Source organism: Pholis gunnellus (assembly GCF_910591455.1).
Source record: "Pholis gunnellus genome assembly, chromosome: 1".
Taxonomy (NCBI): Eukaryota; Metazoa; Chordata; class Actinopteri; order Perciformes; family Pholidae; genus Pholis; species Pholis gunnellus.
In genome coordinates this window covers 12,366,765-12,392,036 of record NC_136528.1, presented here as the reverse complement: position 1 = coordinate 12,392,036, position 25,272 = coordinate 12,366,765, and the positions used below count along the sequence as shown (strand labels likewise).

General features: G+C 43.1%; 2 protein-coding genes across 5 annotated transcripts in view; both read left to right on the top strand.

The window, feature by feature from the left end:
* The window catches only part of chd9 (chromodomain helicase DNA binding protein 9), a 64,807-nt gene extending 54,113 nt beyond the window's left edge, over window positions 1-10,694 (top strand). For 3 of the 4 annotated variants that reach the window (XM_079167352.1, XM_079167353.1, XM_079167355.1), the window contains 16 exons: window positions 1,468-1,557; window positions 2,141-2,244; window positions 2,604-2,721; window positions 2,849-2,906; window positions 3,066-3,114; window positions 3,342-3,597; window positions 3,722-3,927; window positions 4,530-5,405; window positions 5,566-5,735; window positions 5,970-6,200; window positions 7,017-7,194; window positions 7,564-7,712; window positions 7,911-8,141; window positions 8,359-8,508; window positions 8,877-8,981; window positions 9,330-10,694. In XM_079167352.1, coding sequence (XP_079023478.1) covers window positions 1,468-1,557; window positions 2,141-2,244; window positions 2,604-2,721; window positions 2,849-2,906; window positions 3,066-3,114; window positions 3,342-3,597; window positions 3,722-3,927; window positions 4,530-5,405; window positions 5,566-5,735; window positions 5,970-6,200; window positions 7,017-7,194; window positions 7,564-7,712; window positions 7,911-8,141; window positions 8,359-8,508; window positions 8,877-8,981; window positions 9,330-10,322 — 3,964 coding nt within the window. In that variant the 3' untranslated portion in view covers window positions 10,323-10,694. The remainder of the gene's footprint in view (window positions 1-1,467; window positions 1,558-2,140; window positions 2,245-2,603; window positions 2,722-2,848; window positions 2,907-3,065; window positions 3,115-3,341; window positions 3,598-3,721; window positions 3,928-4,529; window positions 5,406-5,565; window positions 5,736-5,969; window positions 6,201-7,016; window positions 7,195-7,563; window positions 7,713-7,910; window positions 8,142-8,358; window positions 8,509-8,876; window positions 8,982-9,329) is intronic. The other variant, XM_079167354.1, reaches the window with a different exon arrangement.
* Window positions 10,695-14,195: 3,501 nt separating this feature from the next.
* Window positions 14,196-24,921, top strand: LOC306697685 (retinoblastoma-like protein 2). Its single transcript, XM_079161707.1, has 14 exons — window positions 14,196-14,322; window positions 18,882-18,998; window positions 19,475-19,581; window positions 19,993-20,096; window positions 20,312-20,449; window positions 20,849-21,013; window positions 21,226-21,295; window positions 21,422-21,516; window positions 21,905-22,081; window positions 22,353-22,424; window positions 22,680-22,737; window positions 23,053-23,213; window positions 23,380-23,544; window positions 23,713-24,921. The coding sequence occupies exons 2-14, from the start codon at window positions 18,925-18,927 to the stop codon at window positions 23,968-23,970; spliced, it is 1,644 nt and encodes a 547-aa protein (XP_079017833.1). The 5' UTR covers window positions 14,196-14,322; window positions 18,882-18,924; the 3' UTR covers window positions 23,971-24,921.
* The last annotated feature ends 351 nt before the right edge of the window (window positions 24,922-25,272 follow it).

Sequence of the window (25,272 nt, the reverse complement as noted above, 5' to 3'; positions counted from 1 at the left end):
GACTAACAAAGGCTTGGAAGGAGAGTGATAAAGGGCTGTGCTGACAGGCAGAGGAAGCAGCAGCTGCTCCTGGGCGCGTCCAGTCACACAGGAGGATGGAGGGTGGAGGAGTAAAGGGGAGGAAGTTTAAGACTTTGATTTACCAAAGCTACAAGTCCAGACCAGTCACCACAGACATCCATCACTCCCGCACACAGACAGACCTGGGAGCCCTGCAGTTTTTCCTTGTCCTGTCAGTGCATCGGGGAAGGATTCAGGGCTCATTTATAACAATATTTAGCTGAATTACAGCATAAAAAAGATGGAATGCCTGGCATGCTATATTTCAGAGCGGCAGTCCACAACTCTCACAGTGCTCTTAAATCTGCTTTGGTAGAAGAGGCCACAGGTTTACATGATGTGATAGTTGTTTTTTTAATTGGCTGCAAATACAAAGTCGTAGCAAATATAAAAGTTTATCTGGAGATGTTACTTCACTCTCCATGTTCTTAGTCTTATTTAGGAACAACTGTTACGACACTAGTCAGGCAACAGGTTTCGGGGCTTCTTTCAGGAAAGCTGGATGTGCCAATTTGGATTTTTCCTAAATTTCCCTGCTCATTTGGCAAAGTCAGTGGCGAATACAGTATCCTCTGAGATGTAACCATTCTGTGAAGAGTAATTGTAGGACAGCTAATGACTCCACATTAATAGCAATGCCCCACAGAGATTTCTACCCTCGTGCCAGAAATCCTCAAAACCTCCGTGCCACGGCTTTACAGGATGAGATATCAAATAGTTTTGTGTTTGGACAGAAATCATTACACAGAACGCTTTCCACATTAAGCAAAATCTCAAGGCATACTAGGCGTTACATCCTGGCACACCAGCGCACCGCAGTTCCCACCACTTCACTGCGTCTTCGCTCAAAGCCTGCTGGCTCTGATGTGTGATCATGCATCACAGAGCTAATGTCTCCCCTGTGAGTCAGCCTCTCGCTACCTTGTCAGCCTCGACTTCCCAGCCTTCATCTACTGCCAGAGCACGACCACACGACGACTGGAGAGCGACCGTTTGTCTGTTCATTCAGTCCTCGGGGCCTGGCTGTGGAGCTGCCCATGACTCCCCATGTGGTCCGTACACGAGTGTCGACTTCAGTGAAACTCTAATTCAACAACTTAATTGATGAGGCCTGTTGTGTATACCTGCTCTGTGGAAGGCCTGTACAGCTATAAATGATTTATGATTTATAGCTGTAGAAATCCTACAGTACAGGTGTATGTATTAAACATAAATTCAGTAGAGTATATGCTGTTTGTGTGAAATGATGGGACGAGGACTATGCGGGGCAGTTTTAGGATTAAATTGTCACACATTTCACTCGTTTGCATTGTGTTCAACAAGTTGCTGCGCGTGTGTTGGTTCTGCTCGCTCAGCATTTGTGCGTGGTCAGGGCTTTGTTGTGACCAGTGGGTTTTCTCTGTGCAGGGTGCTGCTCAGGGTCAGAATGCTCTACTACCTGAAACAAGAGGTGATAGGAAGCCAGGCCCAGACGGTGCTCGACGGCGTGGACTCCAGGTGAGCAGCTGTTACCTTACCTTACATACACTTGCTGCCTTATGTTTTTATCATTGTTTGCTTTTTTTTAGAGACTCTTGAATCACTTGATTTAACAAATGTAATACAGTAGATGGTACCCAACACTGCCTAGTGTGGTTGTAGGATTCCAGACCTGCTCAGATAATAGAATAGTTTGGTAAGATGGATTCATGGTCGTGAGCATATGGTATCAACCTGTTGAAGGAAGAAACGACTGATCCGCTAAATGAATAAGACGGTTGCAGAGCTCCATCTGCTGGTTAAAGATGGGGACTTTTTCACTTTTGTTTACTTTTACACAGCGATGTTCAAAATGTTTAATAAAGACAGCCGTTAACAAGAAAATCTGAAGCTTTTATTGTTTCACAATTCCGATTTTGTTGTTTCACAATAAAAGCACTCCATGGGGAGCTCTGTGTTGGACCTCATGAACAGTTATTAGTGGTATAAAACCAAACTAAGACCGCATTTGGGAGCAGATTAAAAAAGTCAGTAAATGGATCTAATCAATAAAGATTCCCCTACATGGTATCTGTCTAAATGTCCTCCTCCTCCTCTTTAGTGAGATAAAGATCTGGGTGCCAGACCCTGACCATTCGGAGCTGCCAGCATTGTGGTGGGATGCCATCTGTGACAAGTGTCTGCTGCTGGGTGTCTATAAGCATGGTGAGAAACCTCAACCTGTACTGTGACTTGTTTATTTTAAATAAGGTAATCCAAATGAGAAATGTGTGCCCTAGAGTTGAAGTTAGTCTCGACGATACTCTGAAAGCATATGTGGTTACTTTACAGAAGGGGAAAAGTCAGTACCTGATATAAAACGAGTAACTATATAACTGTATTTAAAACAGGAAAAAAAAGTTATAATTTTTGGCTTCACTGTCCGTACTTTTTCCTTTGATACCAGGTGATTGTGGGAAATCCTCCAGCTTGTGTATATTGCCTGGTCACTATCTAAGAGTTTCCGTGTGTTACCCTATGCTAACTTTTTTTTTGTATTTGCTTTACCGCCTGTGCTCTCCCAGGTTATGAGAAGTACAACACAGTCCGTGCCGACCCTACCCTGTGCTTCCTAGACCGTGTGGGACGACCAGATGAGAAAGCCATCGCTGCCGAACAGAGAGGCAACGATTTCATGGATGGGTCAGTACTAACATTATGTGGCCTTTTTGTTTTAATGTGCTTTGCTTAAGTTTAGATATTTAAAAACGAAATGTGTCTGCTCAGTTGTCAACTGTAAAACTGACAAACTTTATCTGTGTGTGTGCAGGGATGTGGATGACCCCGAGTACAAGCCTGCTCCAGCTCTGCTGAAGGACGATATGGAGGTAAGGCCACGTGAACCAGTGGTGCATGTTGATCCTGTGATAAAGCATATCAGTCTGACTAGTTGATGGAATTATCCCCCCTGTGTGATTTATAATTAAACATATCACAGTCTGGTTTGAGTATGTTTTGTCATAAACACACACTGTCTTCTCATGCAGGATGATGCCTCTTCTCCTGGAGACTTGGTTGTCACTGACAATGCCGGAGGTGAGTATTAGATGCTTGTAATCCACAGTGGATTATCTTTACTATGATTATTTTAAATACAGGCTTCCCACATACGGCAGAAATCTGAAAAGTTGTGAATTTTAAAGTTAAGAGGAAAATGACACGTGCGCCACATGCTTCCTACAAAAATTAACAAATGTGGAAATAATGGCATGCAGATTTGGGGAATTTGAACGTTCTTTGTGCTATATATTATTCTGATCCAGACGCAGTTCCAGTGACAGGAGGTGAAACTTCCTACTGGCCATCCCCCTCGGTGCTGACAGCCAGGCTGAGGCGACTGATCACGGCCTCTCAGCGCTACACCAAGAGCCGGCAGATCCTCCAGATCCACCAGATCCACCAGACTCAGACTCCGTCTCCGTCGACCATGATACTGTCTGCTCCACTGTGTCCGCTGCCCCCCTCACTCAACGACACCCTCAACCCCAAGATGGTTGCTAAGATTGAACGGCAGCAAAGGTCAGAACACAGAGCCGGTCGATGTTTGGCTGAGACATGAAATGCATCTTGGAGGTTTTGATCAGTGAGAAAGAATATCAAAGATTAGATTGTCACTACAGGCTGCTTTTCTAACTTTCCCCAGATGGACCAGGCGCGAAGAGGCTGACTTCTACCGTGTGGTCTCCACTTTTGGTGTCGTTTTCGACCCAAACCCTGGCCGGTTCGACTGGACCAAGTTCAGGGCCATGGCTCGGCTGCACAAAAAGACTGACGAGAGCCTGCAGAAATACCTGTGTGCTTTTACCGCCATGTGCCGAAGGGTGTGTCGCCTGCCACCCAAAGAGGGAGGTCAGAAATCTACTTGCTTATTACCACATGTAGACACACACACACACAAGTCGTTAATTGTACACCTTACACTAAGTGAGGAAGTGTGGAAACTCAGACAAACGCATCTGTGTTTTTTTACTTGAAGCAGTCACTCACAGAAACTGTTAAATGCTATACCCTATGATCATAACAAGCAGTTATGCTCGTCCAATTGCTAAACATTTTTTAGTAACAAATGAATTGATGAATGAAATGAAAATAAGTAAGTATGATGTGTCTTGTATCTGTCAACCAATAGCTGGTGTCAGTGAAAATGCCATATTAGGATTTATTCTTTATTGCACAATGCCCTGATGTGACATCTACAAGGCAATGTAACCGTGCTTACGGTTATTGCCGTATGACCTGCACTCATTCATGGTTTGATTCTGGAGAGAGGTCAGTGGCACCTTAATAAATAAGCTCGCTCAGCAGTATTGAGGCTGATAAGGTTAATCATTTGTAGAAAGACAAACAGTGTGATGTTTGGACTCCAGGCACAAACAGGTCTTTGGGTTGTATCGGTAGAGCAGCGTTTATTTCCTCTCACTCTCTCTCGCACACCTTCTTCTTTGTTCCAGACTCTGCGGTGGATCTGTCTCTGACCATCCAGCCCATCACAGAGGAGCGAGCATCTCGTACACTGTACAGAGTAGAGTTGCTTCGCCAGGTGAGGGAACAGGTTCTTTGCCATCAGTTACTCTATGAGCGCCTGCCGTTGTGCCAGATGAGCTCAGACCTTCCCGTCTGGTGGGAGGCTGGTAGCCATGACCGTGACCTGCTGATTGGAGCTGCCAAACACGGCGTCAGCCGCACAGATTACCACATTCTGAGAGACCCTGAGCTCAGCTTCATGGCTGCCCAACGCAACTACAGCCAAACAAAAGCTACCCAGCAGCAATCGCGCACATCCACCCCACTTCTACACCCTCAGTGCCAGCAGGCCCCCAGCTCAGTGTTGACAGCCTCTCCGCTGCCTCCCCCTGCCCAGAGAGAGACGGAGCCCAGTGGGGTTGTACCCAAAGTGGAACCAGCCTCAGAGGGGGAGGAGGGCCGGGAGAAGCAGGAGGAGAGTTGGAGCCCTCCTCCAGCACCGGCTACTCCCACAGGTCTGGAGGAGAAGCCGTTGTCTGAAGCGAGGGATAAAGAGAGGCAGATGGTGGCGGCACGAACCAAACCGCTCACACCCAACTCCTCTGAGAGGAAGCCTAAGAAGGCCAGCAAGAGGAGACGCAGGGAGGCTAGGCGTGGCTCAGAGTCCAACTCAGGTGGCTCCTCCTCAAGCTCTTCATCGCGCTCCTCTTCCTCCTCCTCATCCTCCTCCTCTTCCTCGTCACATTCCGGGTCCAGCTCCTCCTCTTCTTCATCGTCTTGCTCCTCTGGCTCTTCATCATCATCGTCCTCATCATCATCGTCTGATGACAGTGAAAGTGAGGGAGAGGAAGGGAAGAACAAAGGTGAGTACCTCAAACCCAAACTCTTTCTAGTAATGTGTAGGTGACAAAAGAAGCTTAATATACATAACTTAATACATAAAACTGTGTCTGCACACTTTCTCTCTGACTCAGGTTTAAGTGTGTTTCTAATGTCTGTGTCTGTGTCCTGTGACATTCTCAGTGCCTGCAGCAACAAGTGTGAAGGGCTTCGATGAGGACAGTGTGGCGTCTCTGAGCACTACGCAGGACGAAACCCAAGACACCCATGCAGCGGAGAACGGCATCACCAACAACTCGTCACATCCTTTCCAGGGAGGAGGATACATGCTCGCTGCATCCTACTGGCCAAAGGTGAACTGCTGTAACTGTGGTGATGCAGAGATGCATAACAACACTGCATGGCTTACAAAGCATCAAATCACGTATTCAGCTAAAGGGGGAATATTTAATCACTAAATAAGTATTTCATGATCATAGCTCATAAAAACAATTTGACACAAAAACTTGCAACATATATGTGTTAATTAGGGAAATCAAACTGATTTCACCGAGTTTGAGTGCTGATTGTGTGTGCTGTTCATTTAGGATCGCGTGATCATCAACCGCCTGGACAGCATCTGCCAGGCGGTGCTGAAGGGCAAGTGGCCCGGAACACGTCGGGTCTACGAGCCTGGAGGTGCAGTGGCCTCCTTCTACACCACCAAGCTGCTGGACAACGCCAACAGCCTGTGCGAGGACCCCTCTGCCTCACCACAGGGGTCAAAGGTGACCAAGCATGTTGCAGAAAACAAGGAGTTCTCAGTAAAACTCAACGATGTATGTTGATTTCTCCCTTCCTCCCCTCCTCCCTCCGCTTTGCCCTAATCGTAGGACCCTACTACTTCCGCTGCCATGGCCGGTGCTAGCTGCCGTGTTCAGCATGTTTCACTGGTTTTCTTCCTTCTTTCCTTTGGGTATGATTAGTGGTTTTGACTGCCTGGCAGGAGGAAAGATTAATTTAATAGCAGCCTTCCTCCCTTTTCCCACACACTCAGTTTGAATTGGGCTCTGAGGCTGTGATTACATGAGCACAAATCACTCAGTCATGAGAATATAATAAGGTTCAGTTTGAAGCCTCTCTATACTGAAGGGGTCTTGCTTATAATCTGATTGAAATGGAGACCTTGGCTGTGGGTGTTCTGTAATTTGCTTCAAGGCGACATGGCTATTAACTTTACAGGCCTCTCACTTGCTTCCATTTATTCCTTGCTTTTGTGTTGCTTTTTCATTCTTTTCCGTGGCAGACCCTCAGACACCTGCTGTTTGTTACCTATCAACTCTTTTTATGCTGACAACAGCGATCTCTTTGGCATGGCTTCCCACTACAGTTCAAACTGTGGATAGACTTTACTCACTGCCCTACTGGCCACTACCCTCTGTGTGTTCATGTGTCCCAATATTACCAACAAGGAAATACCTGGAAATATTTGCTTTTATTGTAAGAAATTCTTTCACATGAAATGATAATTGAAAAAGACACAAGACACATTTGCTTTATGATCCTTAAAACACTGGATAGACAAACTCCCAAAACAGAAGAAGACCATAAATCATCAAAGATGTCTCCAACACCATGTTTGTCTGTGTGTACAGCAGGAGGGAAGTCTGAAGTTGACCTTCCAGAAACAAGGTTTACCTCTGAAGAGGCCCCTGGAGTCGGAGGAGGGCCCCCAGGCCCAGCAGCAGTACCTGGCGCGGCTTCATGAGCTGCAGAGCGCCTCGGACACCGGCCTGGCTGATATCACCAAGCCTCAGTGCAGCTTCCAGACTGGTGTGTTTATTTAAAATACAGCAAATGCAGTAAGACCTGTGCATACAGCATGTGTTGAGCGAGATGGTCCGTCCTGTTTTCTTTACCACCACTAGATGGCAGCAAAGTCTTGTTTTTGTGACTTTGAAGACTGCATCTACACAAGCCATCTTCTTCAGCCCTACTGGCTTTTTACATAGTAGAAACATGTATATGTTCAGTCCGAAATATGTCATCTGACCGTTTCATAAAATACCTAGCTGGAGATGAATATCTTAAAAAGCTAATTTAAAGCAGAAAGAGACTGTATCTTAAGGCTTCATCATTTCACTTGTAATTAGGCCAAACTTCACACAGTAGTTCACAGCTAACAAGGTGCTTCCTCTGCAGTGCCTCCAGGTCTTACTGGTCAGATGAGGCTGAACGGAGTACTGGATGGTCAGCCAGTGGTGAAGAGGCGGAGGGGAAGGAGGAAGAACGTGGAGGGGATGGACCTGCTCTTCATGAACAGGAGTAGAGTCCCTTCTGTTCCTGATCAGGTAAGCAGCTATCTGAGGAGCATGTGTGCCATAATACAGGTTCATGGTACCGCAAACCTTCAAATAAGAAATGATGGTGATTTGTACATATTACAATGCATGAATAATAAGAAAGTCATTGTTTGCCCCAGTGTGCTCTATATGATGAGCTGTAATGTAAATAATATAAAACACTGATTTGTGCTCGTGTGTCTCCAGGTACCTCCAGGGTGGGGCGGTATTGGCCAGGTGGGCATGGCTGTGGCCCCTGTGCCGGGTTTCAGCCAGAGCTCCAATCAGGTCCCCGAGGACACCGACAGCAGGGTCCCCGTCATCAACCTCAAAGATGGCACCAGGCTTGCTGGGGATGATGCTCCCAGGAGGAAAGATCTTGAACAGTGGCTAATGGAGCACCCTGGCTTTGTGTCAGACACGGGAGCTTTTATCCCTGTGAGTCCTTTTTAATTCTTCCATAGCATACAAGGTTTGTGTGGCGTTACAGGAAAGTTAACAAAAAAATATTTTTTTAGTGAGTTAAACATCTGTTTATAGTGATGGTAAAGGTAAATCCATGATCAGATCATATGCAGCTGTATGATATAAAAAGATGTTCACAGATTAAATTAAGATTTCATGGAATAAATATGCTGACATTTTCTGTGTCCAGGGTGTAAATAAGATGCAAATGCAGTTCCACTTCCAGGACGGGCGGCCCAAGCAGAAGAGGCACCGCTGCAGGAACCCCAACAAGATAGATGTGAACAGTCTGACCGGAGAGGAAAGGGTTCAGATCATCAACAGGAGAAATGCCCGCAAGGTGTGTTGTATGTAGTTATTGTACTCAAACACACTAAAAACCTGATATCATAATCACAAACCATGTATTTAATGCCCAATAATTTACCACGCCAAAACTAGGTTGTAGCTCTGTGAATAATTATTTAACAGTATGCTGTAACTGCTGTAACTTTCACTCTGTCCAAATAATGTACACGTGTTCCTGTCAGATACTACTTATGCCTTTTTAAACGAGTTTGCAAAGGAAGTGATGTTTGAATGTTCTGTCAGTTAGGTTGACTGTCGGAGTGCCCTTCCCCGTCTTAGATGACTATGTTTCCTAAATGTAGAATATTTATCTGGCCTGTTGTGCACTTTGGTTCATGTTGTCTGTAATCTTGCTTGTAGGTTGGTGGAGCCTTTGCTCCTCCTCTGAAGGAGCTGTGCCGGTTCCTTCAGGAGAACCCAGAGTACGGAGTCCCACCTGAATGGGCTGACGTGGTCAAACAGTCGGTGAGTCACAAAGTAACACATTCATCAGATCAAAACTGTTACATCATGAAAGGCCATATAACAGTGTGGATATACAGCCAGTTGCCAGTTTATTAGTGACTCCCAGCCAAAACTAATACAACTGCACAGCAACAAATCCTTTCATGAAGGCCATAATGTGTTTTTAGGGAGGGGATTTTATAGGTTGTGATGCTTTTGAATTGTTGCAGGGCTGTTGTATTGGACTTCATTAGTGTTAGCTCGGTGTACCTAATAAACTAGCAGTGAGTGAGTGTGTGTGTGTGTGTGTGTGTGTGTGTTAGTTAACCCCACTGGTAACCATGCATATACCTTCCATGTTGTCTCCAGGGTTACCTTCCAGAGAGCATGTTTGACAGAATCCTAACGGGACCCATCGTTCCTGAGGAGGTGAGCCGGCGTGGGCGTCGACCTAAGAATCCTCTGGCCAAGGCAACGGCGGCGGCGGCGGCGGCAGCAGCAGCAGCTGCAGCAGCACCCAACCAAGCGGTCTCCGCCCTGGGCCTGAACCCCCTGCTGGCCAACGGCCTCCTCTCTGGGATGGACCTGACCAGCCTGCAGGCCTTCCAGCAAAACCTCCAGAGCTTACAGTCCCTGCAGCTCACCGCGGGCCTGATGGGGCTGCCGTCCGACGCTAGCAACATGGCTGCAAGTAACTTGGCTGCCATGTTTCCCATGATGCTGTCTGGTATGGCTGGATTGCCAAACCTGCTTGGCATGAGTAGCTTGCTTGGGAAGCCTGCTCAGGAGTGCACAGGAAGCTCTGAGGAGAAGATGAAGGGAACCGCCAGCGGTGTAACAGCAGAGCCGTCTGCCTCTAAGGCTCACACCTCAGACACCAAAGGAGAAAGGACAGAGGGGTCGAACACTACTCCTTCCTCCACTTCCAGCTCCTCTTCCTCTGCCACCGCCCCACAAAGTGCTTCAGCTGCCTCTGCAGCCTCCAGTCACCCACTGTCTCTTAACCCCTTGTTACTTTCCAGTATGCTTTACCCAGGGATGCTTCTCACTCCAGGCCTTAACCTTCCTGTGTCTGCCACACAGCCGCAGAGCTCAAACGGTGACCCCGCCCTCCCTCCTGCTCGTCCTCCTCCGCCGGCGGTCTCGCAGTCATCGGCGCAGGAGATCGAGCGGCTAGCGGCAGCGAGGGACGGAGACGAGGATGACGAGGCATTAGACGACGAAGAAGAAGAAGAAGACGATGAAGAGGACTCAGCAGAACAAAAGGAGAACAGTGGTCCTGAGGGTTCGGGGAAAGCGGAGTCGTCTTCATCAGAGTCTGGGGGCTCTTCTTCATCAGATGATTCAGACTCTAGTGATTAGAACTGAACCCATGAATATATAATTATAAATTTATTTATGTATCGCCTAGAAATGTATACATATATTCACATATATATGGATTTTCCAGCACTTATGTTACGATTTCTTTACATGTAAATACAAGAACTAACTAAAATGTTGTGTAATAAAGACTACAAAAACCTTACAAAAACAGGAAAAACTGACTTAAAAAGAACTGAAATAAAATTTCAGTGTTTGTTCACAAGGTACAGTCTTGTTTTGAGACATTTTGCATGTCAGACTTTAGTAGATTTCTGAACTCTGTGAACCACAATTGTGTACAATTGCAACAAAAAACGGCATTATTGTAATTATGTCAGGATTTAATTTTATTAAAAAAGTGAAACTACATCAACACGCTCGTTGAGCTGTACTATTAATATATTTTGATTGTTGGGGGGCCGGGGGGAACGACTCTTGACAGACACTTTGGTTTCTCTTGTAAATAGTCGGTACTTTTACAGGTTCGTTGACACTTATGCTTTGCAGATCATACGTTGGATATGTCAGCAATAACTTGGGCAGCTAATGAATGTCACTGAAGCTGTAGATTCACTGTCTGCCATGTTCCACGCCAGTGCACAAGTCACGCAGCCTCACTTACCCGTCACTTACCTTCATATCACGTTGAGTTTGTTTCTGCATCAGTTCACGTCGTTCTTTGGAAGCTGAATAACCTGAAGCTCCCGCTTTATTATCGCTTTGATTATGGAGGAAAAGATGTGAAAGTTTTCCTTTTTTCAATCAAACACACAAACTTAAATCCGTCAAAATGGATCATAGTTCATTTCTCTGCCATTATTTCTTTTTTTATAGGTTTAATTGTTCACATTGATATCTAATTTCAGAAACTCCTCATTTTCACCATAACCTTACAAACATGTCACAACATGTCCAAGGCGCACTTTAGCTACTCTCAGTCGGCATACACGTTCACTTGCACATCTGTTGATTTGGACTACAGCGTCAGAGTCTAATAAACTCCCCGAGCTGTGAGGATAGAAAACAACCTTTTACTGTGTGCCAAAAACTGCCCTTTGACCCTTTGAGGTCCTGACTTAGTTTAGTGGTCTCTTCGTAGAAGAGTCATTCAGGATTATTGATGACGTGGATATTATTACTACAACCCCGGCATATTAAACTGCATCTTACCTCAACTGTGCTCGATGGATTGGCTTCATTGTGCATGGCTGTGTTTTCTTGCTGTCCGTGTACATAATGTCCTCGTCTCTGCTGGAACGTGTGTGTCAGAAGCCTTTTTCTTTTTTACTGAGAGCTTCCACTGTTTTGTCTCTGGCTGGACTCCACTCACCTGGTGTCTCCTGCTTCCATAATGTTCCAGTCTGAATGTTGTGTATTTAGGAAGGGGGGAGGGGGGCCTTGCAAATCTCTGACCAGTAGAAAACTACTACTAATGCCAGTGTTTTAGACCTTCAAACATCTCATAAGAAACTCGGGGGGGGGGGATTACAGTTCTTTGGATTCTGTGTTGCATGACCACCTGTCTACCAAAGTCTTTCACAACATGCACGGCACAAACGCAACATGCACAAAATAGTTCAAAACCTTACTAAGATTGTAGTAATTGAGTATTACATTTTACACAGAGTGCCAGACGAGTTCGCTTCAGGAAGGGCTGAAGAAAAAGCAGCTTGTGTTGCTGGGAGTTTGCAGCGTTGGTTGTGTGTGTGTGTGTGTGTGTGTGTGTTTCTCTTTGTCTCGACTCTATTCTGCTGATGAATGGAGCTTCAGCTAGATGTAGAAGTGCCCTTATCCCGTTCCTCACGCTCTCATTCAACTTCTGTCTGACTAACAAACTGCTCAGATTTTGTGCGCCGTGTCCACGCTTGTGCATTTTCTTCATCGTCTCTGCACATGTTCACCTTCAGCTGTAACCAGGATACACGTAAACACTGGAGTTCGATCCAGCTGAAGTACCTTTTTTGTTTTGTTTTTTTGTAATTTTTCTCTCAGCACAACAGTGCTCGCTTTAGGACTGCTGTTACACAGTGGACTGTTAGATACACGTTTCAAAAATGATTTTTTTTGGTTTGGACTGGGTACAACGGATCCCCACTGAATTAGCTCAGTCTATTGAGTTCTGAAGTATTGCTGTAGCATTGTTCTGTAGTTGCTGAAACCACGAGCAGCCTCGCAGTCTGAACACAAAGACTGAAGACCCTTTTTGATTTCTAATTTTGCTTTTAAGTGATTTCCTTGTATGTCTGTTATATATAGACCTCGTCATGGGTTTTTGCTTGCAATGCAATCACTTTTTTTTTCTTTCTATATTATTACTAACAGTACGAGTATTTTTCTATGTCTGAGCAATGAACTTAAACATGCCACTGTCATTTTGTATATCTGCACCTCTGCTGACTTTTAACTCGTAGTGCCCTTATGCAAACACCCAGCCATTGCTACTTCTGCTGTAGGTGATTGGTCCAACGACTTTTGCTACTTTTTGTTGCTGTGCAGCGATGGGTTGAGGGATTGATGACCGTGCTGAGCCCCTTTCGGACACAAATCACAAATGGGGGGGGGGGGGGGGGGGGGGGGGGGGGGGGATGGTAGACACAAGATTGGACTTTTTCGCTTTCATTTTGCTTGTCTTTTCATTTTGTTTCTAGGTTGTACTGTACAAGGACTCCCAAAGCGCTGGCGGTGCTAGAGAGGCAGTGTTGAATCTGCATTAAACACAAGTAAACGATGACCAATATGCAAGAGGAATGACAAAACTCACTACTGCTGTACAGGGAGGTTTTTTTCTTTCTTTTCATATTCATACATGTAATCACTGAGATGACAAACCTAGCATCATTGGTTTTGTATTTTGATTTCAAGCTTGATAATATCCTAATATCCTGGTCAGTCGCTGTCTTTTTTTTTTTTCTTTTCATTGGACGGTTGTAATATTTGAAGTTGTGGTCTGTGTAGTCAAAATAATTCTTTATGTAGTGCAGGAAAATACGTCTTAAAAGTCATTTGTAATTTATTGGATTACTTTCTATGAAGTTCTATAGAGGAAATTTGAGGTTTAATTATTTTTATTAAACATATTCTTCTGACTATCACTTGAGTGTGCCTTTGCCTGTTGCTTTGTCTGGGGCCTTACTCAACAAATCATCAGCGTCAGCGACTTCATGGCACTTGTGCTCCTCACACGTTATTACTGTTCGGCTCCAATTTGTTTCCCACACTGGCACTCGGAGCAGATTCAGGAGAAGGCACAGAAACACATTTTCTTGTGAGCCTGGATGAAAGCGCTTAAGTTTTTCTATGCATGCAACTCTCCAGAGACAGAAATCAAACTGTACTTGCTTATGTTGAGGTAACTGAACCCTAACTACCATCCTACTCTTTTAAGTTGAAATTGTTTCTCTTTTAAATCAAAGTGCTATTCGCAACAAGGAGCCCTATAAGAGTTATCTCTGTGCTAAATGTAGCGGTTGTAATCAATGCAACATTCAGTACACAAGTACTGCACAAACATTTCAAAAACTGTCGGGATGTTGCTGATCCACTGCATGTAGAAATATGTAATTGGTTGATGTTCCCAACATTCTTTGCACATTATATTGGTAGTCAAACGTTTTCCAAATTCTCTTACCCAACACCACATGCTTTAAAATACAGTGTCCTGACCAGACATCAGTACACCTGTGTTACAGCAAAGGGCTGACAGGTTTTCCTCTCTGCTGTAAGTCCTCCACTCCTCCTCTTGGTGGTGCTCAGTAGCCTGTGTGGGTTCCTTGTACAGCTGTTCATTGCTTCTCATAGCAACCAGACCCAAGTGACAAGTCGGGGCTTGTCTGACAGAGGCCACGTGATATGAACTTCCTCAATAGAGCAGCAGGTTGACTACTCTGAGCCATGCTGCACCACTGCTCTGTTACCAGCCGGACATGAGAGACACACAGGGGATTGAGATCAGAAGACCCTCAAGCTGGCTAACAACTCACAAGAGTGACAGACACTGGTAAGTGACTTTGACCCACTTTATGACTTCAGTCTTGTTTGTAAGTCAAAATGTCACCTTAGTTGACATCGCCAACATGTTGCATGGAAATTCAGCTGACAAGCAAAATGTTTCACTGTCATCATCATACAGTTAGCCCAATAATGACTCCGCTCTCTGCTGTAGCCAGGACTTAATGCACTAACAATAAAGAATATGATCATAAAAGAACATGAATTAAGTTATCTAGAGTAATGTTTAAATGTTTAACGTGTCTGAAGTGAAACAAAGGCCTAAATCAAACTTGTCAGTGAAGAAAACAGGAAATGGGTGTAACCCATAAAACATGGCAAGAGTTCATGCTTTTCTCGGCGTGTAAATGGATTTCTGATTTATTACAAAGTTTCCAGAGAAATAGTAACACCAAACAAACATGTAGTGTCGGACGACATGACATGGAAAGCTAGTTTCTTTCCTTATAATGCAAGTTTTACATATTATTATACATATAACTATGGTTGAAATAAAATAGTTCCTACATGAAACTGCTCACAACAAGGTCTGTGGATTATCTTGAGTAACCGGGTTATGATTTGTTTTTGAAAGAGACATTTCTGTTGAGTTTTTCAAATGTATACTTTAGGCGCTTTGCTCCACAAGCCGAGTGCCATATAGCCCCATCCCATTATACTGGAGAGAAGGCAAACATCTCTACAGCCAATATCTCCAAAAATAAGGCAACTCACGCCAAAACTATCTAGATGAATAAATACCATTACGGGCACAATGAAACATAAGTGTTTTTCGATAACTTGGTGTTTTTTTTTAAGACAAAAGGCAGAATGCGGAAGATAATGAAGCATGACAACAAAAGGCTTTTGTGAGTCCCATCCGAGTTTAAAAACTTTGTTTTAGCTATTTTCCATTTGCTTCAGTCAAGTTCTGATTGACTGATATGTCTGGTTTTAAACCTTCAGCTGTGGAAAGTAGTCACAAACCGTGAAAGAGATGACATGGCATTATATTGTCTACTCCTGTTGCGTCTCAGAGTAAAAGAAATGAAGAACGTTTTTGTCCATTAACTGAATGAATGAATGCTCATTCAGAGGAAAGAAATTCTTTGACGCCTCTGCTCCGTCCACACAGAATAACTTACACTGCAGACAGACTCTGGTCCTTTAGGAGGAAAGCATCTGTTTAACTGGAGATGAATCTGTTGGAGAAGACATATCTTTTACATAAATGCAAGTGTTTCTTCACTCTGTGCCTTCTTTTGATTATTAGTGTTGTCTCTGTCAGTTTACACTCACAGAGGCAAACCTGGCCTTAGAACAACAGTAACAAACAAAAAAATGTGACCCCAAATGAATACTAAAATTAAATGTAATGGGTAAGATGTAGGGATTTTTTTTTTCTCAATAGGCCTAATAAGGATAGGTTGCTCGATCTCTCTCAACGTGGTAACCTGGTCAAATTGTCACTAGACATCTATGCAACACATATGACTGCACCTATGGATCTTATGGTTGGCTAACATTACACGACTTTAGCCCCTCCCCTTGATTTGCCAGTCGCCGGCACTTTTTGGAGCTCCCCAACAGAAGGGTTGAGGGGTCGCATGCACCAGTAGGAACTTGTTGTACGTGTTGAATTTGCAACACGGACCAAAGTTGTCGTTGCACTGAACATCAACAAGCGCACGATCACAAATTGCTCAGACCAAAGCAATGGAGGAGCACTCATGCATTGCGGATGTGTGAAGCGAGCTGTGCCACAACCTGCTCGAGAAACAGAAGAGTTGGAGAGAAATTGCAAATTCTCAACAGCCAGGTGAGCCAAATCGATTTTTAGTCTAGCAGGAGTTTCTTTATCCAGGTGTTATGACGAGAGCTAGACTAGCGCTACGTGATGCCATTATAAACATGTAAACGCAGTTTGAAACATTGTATTCTGCAATGCATAACAATGCCTTGTTTATTTAAAAATTATATTGTTCTTTTTGTTTTGATACAGGCAAAATACAAACGTTACAGTATGACATGACAATATAACCTATAAAATGCCATAATAATACAAATGTCACATATAGCATATAAAATGATTTGTCAAAGTATGTTGTAAAAAAGTCATAGTATAGTATGACATAAAAGTCTTGGTGTAGTAAAATTATAACATTTGATGTCTTGAAATAAGTCTTAAAAGTTTCATAAGAAACGTCAAAAATATAGTATGTTGTGCCACAAAATGTAAAATATCATAGTGTAGCAAGCCATAAAAAAAGTCATAGTATAGTATGTCATAAACAGTCATAGAACAAGTTTGCAATCAGTCATCAAAAGTTTTAGAACCACTATTGTTGTAGTAGTAATAGTAATAGTAGGCACACATGTATGTGTTGTGATATTAATATATTCTTATGTTGTGCTATTCTTTTTTCCCCAGATGACAGCAGAGTTCTGGACCAAAAGAAGACAGCGGAGTTTCTTCACTTCTTCCGTTTTGTCCTACGTCACGTTGTCCACTTTATCCGACTTCTTTTATTGTATAAACTCAGAGGGCAACAACCTCATTTCAAGTTGACTCTCAGATTATGACATTTTCCCTAAAAATAAAATAAGAAAGTGTTTTTCTGTCCCATAACCCCTGCTTCAATGTGTCTGATGCATTGGGAGGGGACACGTGTCTCCTTTATTCTGCAGTGATGCTATGGGTACCGGTGTCCTTTTATCGTGGAGGAATTGCCCCGGCGACTTCCAAACCGGGAACTAACCAACAACACCACCAAATGCTACGCACATTTAGAAATATTCTGTGTAAATCATTTCTTTGTTAGACCTCACACAACCTCAAGTACTCAGACCCAGTCCTCTATCACCCTGAGCTGTCTTATCTGACTCAGTTTACATTGTTTCGTAGCACATTTCACTTCCCCTATTTGGGTGGTTGACCTAAAACTTCCCTGGATCACATCCACATGAATCACGAATAATCTTTCATTTTTGCCTCACATAATAGGGTTAATTGATCGCAGCGTCGTTTATTTATTAGCCTCAAATAGCCAAAGACCTTATAGCATAAGGTAGCTGTTAGCTAGCTAGCTAGCAACGGATGCAGCAACCATGTGATTCTGTTTGTTTGCGTGGCCATTCAGCCTCTGAATGACCTCATAATTCACAAAGTGGCCCCATGAAGCAGGTTCATGGGGCCACTTTGCCTGCTGAGTTACAGACAACTAATAATTTACAAAAAATAAAAAGAAACTTTAATAAACATGTTGCGTGAATTGGCACAGTGGTAGAGGGACTGTCTTCCATTGAAATAACATGTTGGCTAAAAGAATTACAGCAATTCAACAGTGCAATTTTCAATGGCTAGATTACTTCAAGACGTGTAACCCCACCCGATAATTATGCCCTTGTGTATCACCACATGTCGTCTGCAGACACAGTACACTTAGGTCTGTCTAAGTCAGACAGAGGAGGGGAACAAACACACAGCTAAACTGAAATGGGAGTTAACAGTGTTCCTCTAATGGAGAAGGAAAGAGTACTCAAAGTAAAAGAACCACCGGGCCTAAAACAAAGGAAAGGTTGAAGGGTGGCGTTACGGCCTATTTAGTGTGCCTGTGTGTACACAGGAAGTAACATAACCCTTGAGTTTTAAGAAAATGAGAGGATAAGGCAGCTGCAATCAGTTACATTTATTAACAAAGTATGGATGAACAGAAACAAACCAACTAAAGTGGAAGCGTGGAGGTCAGGGTCTCTAAGGCCAAAATAATAAACAAAACCCCCACGCTATAGAAAAGAGGTCAGCTGGCCTTCGGAAACAAGCAGGAAAACAATACTGAGCTCCCTAACTTGCCACAAAAAAACACAGGAATTACAAAATAAATGGCAGAGAACCCCTAAACAGCTTCCCCAAAGTTAGACCACATAGTTCTGTAGTCAGAAACAATCAAAAGCCCAGATACTGCAGTATCAATGCTCTTGGCAGCAGCAGCAGCGAACCAACAGCTCCACACGCCAAGAGAGAACAAAAGAGGAGAAACACTGGATCTGGGGGCTGATATTAAGCTCCACTGATTAACTGAGGACTCTCAGGTGTGTTTGCGTCAGCGATCACAAAGGGGCGTGGCAGACCTGAAACACAAACAGCTCTCTTCTAAAAAGAGGCATAGTTAAGTCAGGTGGTGTTGGAGGTGAGGCATGGCCTCTATTATGATACTTTTCCACATACAGCCTGGGACAAAAGCTCCTTTAATGTAAGCTGACAAAGAACACAGTCCGTTAAGCCTACAATAATCTTGTTTTCCAAGCCCTCTTACAGACACAAGTCTTCTCTGGCATCTAAAATATTTGTAATTTCACACTCAACCCAGTAAATGCTCACCATCCTCTAACCGACAAAGTAATACACTTGTCAATCTTAAAGCAAAGTTGCCTGCTGCCAAAATGGAGCAGTAGTCCATGTTTGAGAACTTTTACTATCTAAGATGTACATGTAACACACCTACCAGCACCTTTAAAATGTACTCAATAATATTTAAATACAATACTAAATTTCTTTTCCTTGTTAAGATTCCTGCTCCGACTCTCATCTTCTGTGCGTGCGGAGGCCACCATGGCAGCCGGCCCTCAGAGTAACCACGGACGGCCACGGTTTGGCCCCAGGGACCGCCTGATCGCTATGTTCAGGTTAGCACTACAGTTTCACATTATCACTCATACAGTGGTCCATCTAGTGCTAGAATTCCAATGTTATCTGTGTAATTTATGTTCGCACATAGCAAGTAGTGTAACAAAGCAAACATTCTAAATGTTTGATCTGATCGGAGTGTGAAACCACACCGAATAATTCATCAGTGTGACAGAGAGAATGCTGTCTGTGTGATAGTGCTGCAATATCACTCCACATATCTCTTACATGCATGTGAAGTATTGAAAATTACCATGAATATAACACGGGCTACTTACTGCATTTGCCATGTGGTGTATTGGTATAAATAAAGCACACAGGTTTGCATTGAGACAAAGGACTGTTTCACTCTGTGTAAACGGTGTGCTAAGTTGAGTAGATGTCTGGATGCTATAACCTTGTGTGGCCTTTTATTTACTTTTCAGATGTTTTCCCCGTTTACTTAACCACTATGTTACTATACCAACTGATTCAGGGCCTGCTCCAGAGATCCAACCGAGGCGATCAAAACAAGACTGAGATGTTTGCTGCACACATTTCTGCAACACCACAGAGACAATGCAGGAAATGAGAACACCAACGGTATACTAACATATTTTAGGATCTTAAAATAATGGGACAGGGGATGTGATAGTAACTTGAATGTTTGGGATGAATGCAAGATGAAGGCTTTCATTTGACTTTAAAGGAACACTGTTACCCCACTTTAAATATTTCTGAAGAACAGGTGATTATGGCCTTCAAAGTGTTTATGATGTATGAATGGCTACAGTGCCCAGCCCGACACAAAACATAGCAGCTTTTAAATATTCACTGTTTCTATCGGAAGCAATGTCTCTTTGAGCACAGCAGGGAACGACTGTCTGCTCACAGTATTTTTAATCCCTACATGATGAGAGAGCTGGCTGTGTTTAAATGATAGGTATCATATTCTAGAATTAAGCTCTTGTTGTTGATACATTTCACATTTAATAGGTGTGATATTGTTCACAGAGTTGGCCGCAACGTGCTGCTGTGAAGCCGGGATCTGGTATTACAGGATCCTGGAGAACCTCATCGGTCAAGAAAGGAATCGGCTGGGAATCAGTGACATCTCGGTGAGTCTACCGCCCCCCCCCTGTGACCACAAGTGGAGCCGGAGTCTGACAAACACTAGGACCACAGTGTGAACAGTCACAGAATTTGTTATACTACAAGTTTATGTCCTCTAAAAATTTAAGTTTTGATCGCATTATTTTTCTTACATTTTCGTTTTGAAGTCAAGCACTTTTGCTTGTGATGTGTGAAGTGTTTGTCGCGGTTCATCTTGCAGGTCATCTTGGAGAAGGAGCTTTTCCAATGCTGTCTGGTGGCCTGCTGTCTGGAGATTACCATATCCTCAAACCGTCTATCATATGAGTTCCCTCTGCTCCCTCAGATCTTAAAACTGGCACCATACAACATCCTGAAGGTGTGTTTCCACATTCATGGATATTCAATGAAAAATGTATGTCCATGATATAAGATAATGTACACAGACAGGATTTTGCAAATAGCCGTTGTCATGGGTTGCATTAGCAATTAGTAGCATTAGTTACTATACTACAAGCTTGCAGTTTGCATTGCATATAGATGTCAATTCAGTGTTTGTCACTTCAAAACAGACGCTTCTTAGAATAAGCATCACAGCAGAAAGTCTGTTTGCATTCCTTCCTCATAGAAATCTTAACAGTGGTTTTGTTAGAGGATGGAGAGAGGCAGTCACTTTTTTACAGATAGTTTCCTATCTGGTTTGAGATTTGAAACAAAGCAACATCCCCTCCACATCTAACGTTGTGGAAACATCCGTTTGGTTTTCCTAATCTGACAGGTGATCGAGCTGGTGCTGCGGGCTGCAGTGGGCCTGCCTCGCACTGTGTTCAGACACCTCGCCCAAGTGGAAGAGAAAGTTCTGGAGAGCTTGGCCTGGACCAGCGACTCACCACTGTGGGAAGAAATCAGAGCCAACGAGAGTCATCTGCCTACCTGCCAACAGGTTGGCAATAACACACCAAAACACTTTACCTGGCCCCAGGAGTTATCCAGGATTTAATGCTGGGAACAATTTCTGAGTTAGATTAAGTTAGAGGTATGATTAAAATGCTTCTTTCTACTGGTCGAATGATGATGACCTTTATTAAAACATCAGAAGCAGAAGAAGTTTCTTCACACATACATGGCTTTAATGAGGGCTTTGTGTTATCGCAGGTGATGCTTCCTACACAACTTGAAGATGCCAAGAGAACAGACTTTCATCCTGACAGAAACCAACCAGGAGGTATAGTAAATGCAGTGGATTAAAGCTCACATTATTGTATTTCAAATGCATTTAATACATCCCTCAATTTGATACACTTCTCAATTGCAAACTTGCTACATTGTTCTTATTGTGGATTGAGTTTAGGAGCTGAACCGTCAGTCAGCACTGACCAACAGCGTTCCCCATCAGCTGTAAACAGGCCTCAGAGAAGCAACCCCCTCCATCTGTTTGCTCGCAAGGTCAGTTCATCTACCACACCGTAACATTCTCTTAGAGTGCGATGATAATTGGGGCCACAATTACAATCACAATTTTCTATCAAGAGAAAAAAGCCAGCTCATCCTAGTATCTGATTATTGTTTTTTTACATTAAAAATGATTAAAATGATGCACGAGTTAGTGACAGACTACATCGTAGCCTCTGCTCTGTTTAGCTCATGTCCACCTGATCAAATGGCCAAACTATACTTTTACTATCTATTATAGCCCATATACTATATTATATCTACAATAACATTGTCACAATGTAATGTGGGAATGTAATCATTTCTCAGGGGAGGTTGTTATATATATTAATATTTGGAGATGATGATGTTGAGTGAGGTCATGTTGTCTTCTTTGGTTTAGGTGTACAGCTTGATGGGCAAGCGTCTGAGGGAGCTGTGTTCCACACTGGGCATTTCTGATGAGCTGCGGCTGAAGATCTGGACCTGTTTTGAGTACTCTCTGGTGTACCATACTGACCTCATGGTAGACCGTCACCTGGACCAACTGCTCATGTGTGCCATCTACATCATAGCTAAGGTGGGCTTCGATAGACCAGAGATGTCTCAGCACTTTTTATGGTCATTTGATTTGGTAAACATGCTGGCCTGGTATATATGCAAGGATGTCTGTGTCAAGGGGATATTATTACTGTAGGTCAGTAAGTTACTGTTTTTACTGCTTTACACTTTAAATGTGTCTGTCTGTTGTCCTGATCCAGTTAATAAACCTGAATTTTCATATTTGTTCCAGGAAATGCACTTGTTCAAAGTACATAATGAATTATTAAGTTCTGGCATTGCTTTTACAGATTACCAAGCTGGAAATACCTTTCAGACGCATAATGAATTGCTACAAGTCTCAGCCACGTGTCAACAAAAGCGTAAGTTTTTGATCATTCCTGCCCTACATCTTTGACCCATAAACAAAACAGTGTGGTTAATAAATGGAGCTGAAATCACTGTGACTGTTATCTCAGGAAGCTGATTTGCGGATGATTAAAACACAAGATGTGTGACTTAAACATGTTACTGAAACCTGTGTCACAAAATTGACAAATTAAGAGTGAGTAACATATTTTGTGTTTTAGACAATTATTAGTTCAATAGTTGTGAATACAGACATTTTCTGTTCTCAGGTCTGCAAAAATGTGCTGATATCCAGAAGAGGCATCAAGGAAGACGGACAAGAAAACAGTAAGACACTATTTAGTCAGAATATATGTAAAAAAACAACAAAAACCCAAATGAATAAGTGTTAAAGGTTAATAAGGAATTGTGTGATACAGTGTAGTGCGCTGTAATACAAGCTGATTTACACAGGTTAAGAAATACATCTCAACATACACCACACATATACATAGTACAATTACTTTATAATGTATAAAAAAAACAAATAAAGTTACCAACATAACTTACAATATAATACCTGCAGTATATCAGTAATGTAAGAGGAGACAATGTACTGCAAATACCACAATGAGAAGTGACCATTTATAACATTGATTACAGATGAAGAAGACCACAGCGTCAGTATCCTGACACCCAACACGCCATCAACACATTATCCAGGACCGAGTCAGGAGAAGAAGGGAAATCTTATTGACTTCTACAACCAAATCTACTCAACAAAGATGCAGCACTTTGCCGAACAGTTTGCCCAAACATCTGGAGTAAGTAAAGAATTTCAAGTCTATACATTTTGACAAACTGAATAAGAGGGTCACAAAAAAAAACACAAAAAGCCCATTAATGGATATGTAAACCGCTGTAATATACTGTATCACTTCATCTTTTAAGATGGGGTTTTCTAACACATGCTGTGTCACTCTCGTACAGGAGGACACTCCTCCTTTGTCTCCATATCCCCGACAGTGGAAAGCATCTCCTCGCAGACAGCGGCTGTCCAGCAGCCACCTCATCTACATTTCACGACTTGACTCATACACCACTTCCCCCAGTACACCCGGACTCTGCTACGTTTTCAACTCAAGCCCCCCAGAGGTCTGTGGATATAATTTTACCATAATTCTATTTTGGCACAGTGTAGATAGTATATATTGCTTATACATTTACATAAGGTAACGCTTTTTAACAGAACTCAATTATTGAGTTTGTCATGATTAAGTGAATAGTAAATAGTGCTTCAAATATCCTATTCTGTTTCCACAGTGTCTGCGTCAGATCAATAACATGATCAGAACGGGCCGGTCACCCAACAGGCGATGCTATGGGGGGTTGGACAGAGGAGAGGAGGACAAGGGAGAAGGGGAGGAGGAGGAGGAAGATGGTCCTCCAGTGAAGAGGCTTCGTTTGGATGGCCCGTCAGCCTGGCAGAGGCGTCTAAACAATGTGGTGAATGATCGCGTGACAAGAAGGGACCGGGACCAGGACCAACCGTCTCCAGTTACAAGGCTTAACCTGCACTAGAGCAGAGATGAGAAAGTAGTCTCACTCTGCTCCTGTTTCTGCGACTGTAATAACAATGTCAGGTGTTAGAGAAATACAGAGCAGATTTGTCTTCCTTCCCTGTTTCTGACACACACACTATCCTTAAAAAGAGCACTTAACCCCTTAGCTAAGTGGCCAATGGTAGATGATTGTGGTCATCCTGAGCAGCTCCTTGGTGGAGGTGTATGATGCTGTAAACATTTGAAGTAGGGCAGCGCTGAAAAGTGCTCAGTAGATTTTCCTTGGATGAATACAATCAGACTGATAACTACAGTTAAAGCTGTAGGAGGAACTTGCCTGCCCTTTACAGCATCACGGGGACAAGCAGATGTCAGGCTTCCCCAGTGTGCACTGTTGAAGACATGGTGGAACATTTTTCTTTATTTCTTCGCAAGAATCAAGAAAAGTGCAGAAGTGACAGCATGCAACTTTATTCAATGGCACTTGAAGTGTAGAGTAAGATTTGAGAAACCAAAAACATGAATGACAACGCTTTCATCAGGTGCAGCCATTACTGATTGCAACCTTAATATCATGGATGAATCAATAGGAGATTGCATTTTATTAAAGCCAGCCGCCACTCAGACAACGGTTTCACTTATTGTGACATCAATCGAATGTTTGGCCTTCACGGTGGAGAATGATGTATGTGCAGCTCGACAGAAGCCTGTTTCACATTCAACTGCTGGAGTGACAAAGTTTCTCGAAATGATATCTGAGTTTTAGACTTGTGCATACGAGCAGGATTTTGTGACATCTCAACTAGTTTGTCAGCCAATCATAGCCCAGTATTCAACTAACACAAATATGATGAGGGAACTTGAAACCTCCATTGGACACTCACTGAGAACTCATTCTACAGTGAAGTATTGGACATCTCCCAAGTTTTAAATGGTAAATGAAGATACATGTAACAATAAACAGATTTAATTGACAACATGTCTCATATTTGCTCCTCTTTATAATATCGTTCCTCTTCAAATAAATCATTCTCTTTATTCTTTGATAAAATGATCACAGACATTACTAGCAGAGACTGTTTGGATTCTGTTGAATATCCACTTTAAACGGTATCTCTGGTCTACACTCAGCGTAATGGCCTCACTCTGCTGTGCTTCCTTTTTTAGAAAGTTAATGAGAAGCAACCAGGAAAACGGGCTCACTCACATAATTTACACTCTAGACTTATATGATTAAATGTAAATCTGACTCACCTTCTTACAAAGCTGTGTATCGGCTAAACTAAAGATCTACAGTACAGTTTTAGACTCCTAAGATCTA